The 2,863-nt window shown below is 51.2% G+C and overlaps 1 protein-coding gene across 2 annotated transcripts in view; it reads left to right on the forward strand.

Annotated features, from left to right (window-relative positions):
- Positions 1-527: 527 nt before the first annotated feature.
- The window catches only part of LOC311328247 (methionine aminopeptidase 1D, mitochondrial-like), a 5,820-nt gene continuing 3,484 nt past the window's right edge, over positions 528-2,863 (forward strand). For both annotated transcript variants that reach the window (XM_084462243.1, XM_084462244.1), the window contains exons 1-3: positions 528-658; positions 733-881; positions 2,639-2,681. In XM_084462243.1, the coding sequence (XP_084318369.1) occupies positions 739-881; positions 2,639-2,681 (186 nt within the window). In that variant the 5' untranslated portion in view covers positions 528-658; positions 733-738. The remainder of the gene's footprint in view (positions 659-732; positions 882-2,638; positions 2,682-2,863) is intronic.

Below are 2,863 nucleotides of genomic sequence, written 5' to 3' on the forward strand. Positions count from 1 at the left end.
TGTCCGCACCCCCCTGGGGGGCCCTCCTGTCCCAGCAGCACCGCTGCTTCTTGTGGAGGAAGTGGACGAGCTCCCACCATGTAGTCCGACCGGCCGCCGTCAGGCCTGCCTATGCAGTACCCAAGGTGCAGTAAGAACTCGCTTACCCACAATGCAGCGCTGACTCTCAAAATGTAACCTCAAAATACAAATTGCAGATCGGCGGTTCGAATCCCGGCTCCTCCTGATGACATTTCGAAGTGTCGTTGGGCAAGACACTGAACCCCAAATTTCTCCCAATGAGCAGGCTAGCGCCTTGCACTGGTGTGTGAATGTGTGAATCAGAGGCCAGTGTAAAGTGCTTTGGATAAAAGTGCTATATACGTAAGTGCAGTCCATTTACCATTTACATCAGCTAATTTGAACAACCACCCTCTCTCTCTCTCTCTCTCTCTCTCTCTCTCTCTCTCTCTCTCCTCCATTCTCTCTTTCCTGTCCCTCTCTCATCTTTTCTGTCCTCTCTGCCTAGCACATAGTACATCCAGACTACGTCAGCAGAGCGTCGGTACCGGACTGGCCTGACTACATAGAGATCAAGACCCAGGAGCAGATCCAGGGTCTGTGGCGAGCGTGCCAGCTGGCCAGACGCGTACTGCTTCTGGCTGGTCTCAGTCTCAAGGTACCGTGTGACCTGCTCTTTGGTCTGACTACCAGTTTGTGCCTCGACTGATTTGACCTGTCACCCCTCCCCAGGTTGGCATGACGACAGACGAGATTGACTTCCTGGTTCACCAGGAGACCGTTGGCCACGACGCCTACCCTTCTCCCCTGCGGTACGGAGGCTTTCCCAAGTCCGTCTGCACGTCCGTCAACAACGTGATCTGCCACGGCATTCCTGACAGGTACACACACACACACACACACACACACACACACACACACACACACCCACACACACACACACACACACACACACACACACTCTTGAGCTCATTACTGCCACCCCAGTGACAGCACAGCACAGGGCCAGAGGTACTGTCATGTTTTTGCTGGTGTGCGTTTGTTTGTTTGTTTGTTAGCAGGATTATGCTAAAACTATCTGACCGATTTTCATGAGACTCGGTGGAGGAGTGCATCATGGGACTGGGTGGAGGAGTGCATCATGGGACTGGGTGGAGGAGTGCATCATGGGACTGGGTGGAGGAGTGCATCATGGGACTGGGTGGAGGAGTGCATCATGAGCCAACTTAGAAACCATTACATTTTGGAACAGATCCGAATCACAGGGAAGATCCAAGAATAAAAACAAAACTCTAAGCGAAGCCAGCGCCCCTTGTGGGGTCTACAAGAGACATGGTAACTATCTAACCCTAACCCTTGTGGGGTCTACAAGAGACATGGTAACTATCTAACCCTAACCCTTGTGGGGGCGCTAGAGACACAGAGCCGCCCAAACACAGCCGCCCATTCTCCTCCATTCATTGAGGTGTTACCATGTCTAACAGGTCCGTCGGTATCCCTTCCCCCCGTAACTGGCCCAAACCAGGATGGAGCCCGGCTCCTCTGATTGGCTAGCGCACACGACCATCTCTCATAAACAGCGCTACCAGTTATGCCACCACAAAGCTACAGTCCTATCAGCTCTGGGAGGACAGGAGAGGGACAGTCCTATCAGCTCTGGGAGGACAGGAGTGGGACAGTACTATCAGCTCTGGGAGGACAGGAGTGGGACAGTACTAGGAGCTCTGGGAGGACAGGAGTGGGACAGTACTAGGAGCTCTGGGAGGACAGGAGTGGGACAGTACTAGGAGCTCTGGGAGGACAGGAGTGGGACAGTACTATCAGCTCTGGGAGGACAGGAGTGGGACAGTACTATCAGCTCTGGGAGGACAGGAGTGGGACAGTACTATCAGCTCTGGGAGGACAGGAGTGGGACAGTCCTATCAGCTCTGGGAGGACAGGAGTGGGAGGCATTTCTACTGAGGAGTGAGTTTAAGGAGCTCTGCTCGGTGACACATGCGCCCCCTGCTGGGCACACTACCACCAGACCCCAGCAGTGGGGGAAGGGGCTACATTAACCCACTCTGAGGCAACAACGTTTGGTGATAACAATTTAGCTTACTTTGTAGCTCAAAGTGTCCTCTAAACAATTCCGCTTTTTAAATCTAGCTGCGTTGTGTCGGTTTTAAACTCAGTTGCTAATTTTGACCATAGTGCTGCAATTTGTAATCCTGGAGTGGGGCTGCGCCCATTCCACCAACTCCCATGTACAGTAACGTTGCTATAGTAATATTTAATTCTCATACAATGACGAGGCATCGCTGAGCAATATTTTCAGGGCGACACTTCACAGAATTCATAGTGATGATTTGTGGTTGTTTTTATATAACTAAATATGCACAGAACAAGCTGAACATATGAAGGTAGACTCTCTAGGATATGTTATTGTAGGAGAGTCGGTTACTTTTCCATTGCAGTTTAAAATGTCGCAAGCACAAACCCAGAACTCAGTCTTGTCACTGCGTTTGGGCGTTAAAACCACCTTATACACTAGAACATGTTGATGGACCCAAGTCTGTGATGGACCCAAGTGTCTGATGGACCCAAGTCTCTGATGGACCCACGTCTGTAATAATGTTCTCAACGGCTTGTTTTACAGTCGGCAACTGCAAGATGGAGATATCATCAACATTGATGTGACTGTGAGTTCAACCTCTCCACCCACCTCCCTACACACACACACACACACACAGAGACACACACACACAGACACACACCCACACACACACACACACACACACACAGACACACACACACACACACAGACACACACACACACACACACTGAACTTTTCTAAACCGCGTGTTCGATTCCCCCCCCCCC

This window comes from Borostomias antarcticus (assembly GCF_949987555.1).
Source record: "Borostomias antarcticus genome assembly, contig: scaffold_183, whole genome shotgun sequence".
NCBI lineage: Eukaryota > Metazoa > Chordata > Actinopteri > Stomiiformes > Stomiidae > Borostomias > Borostomias antarcticus.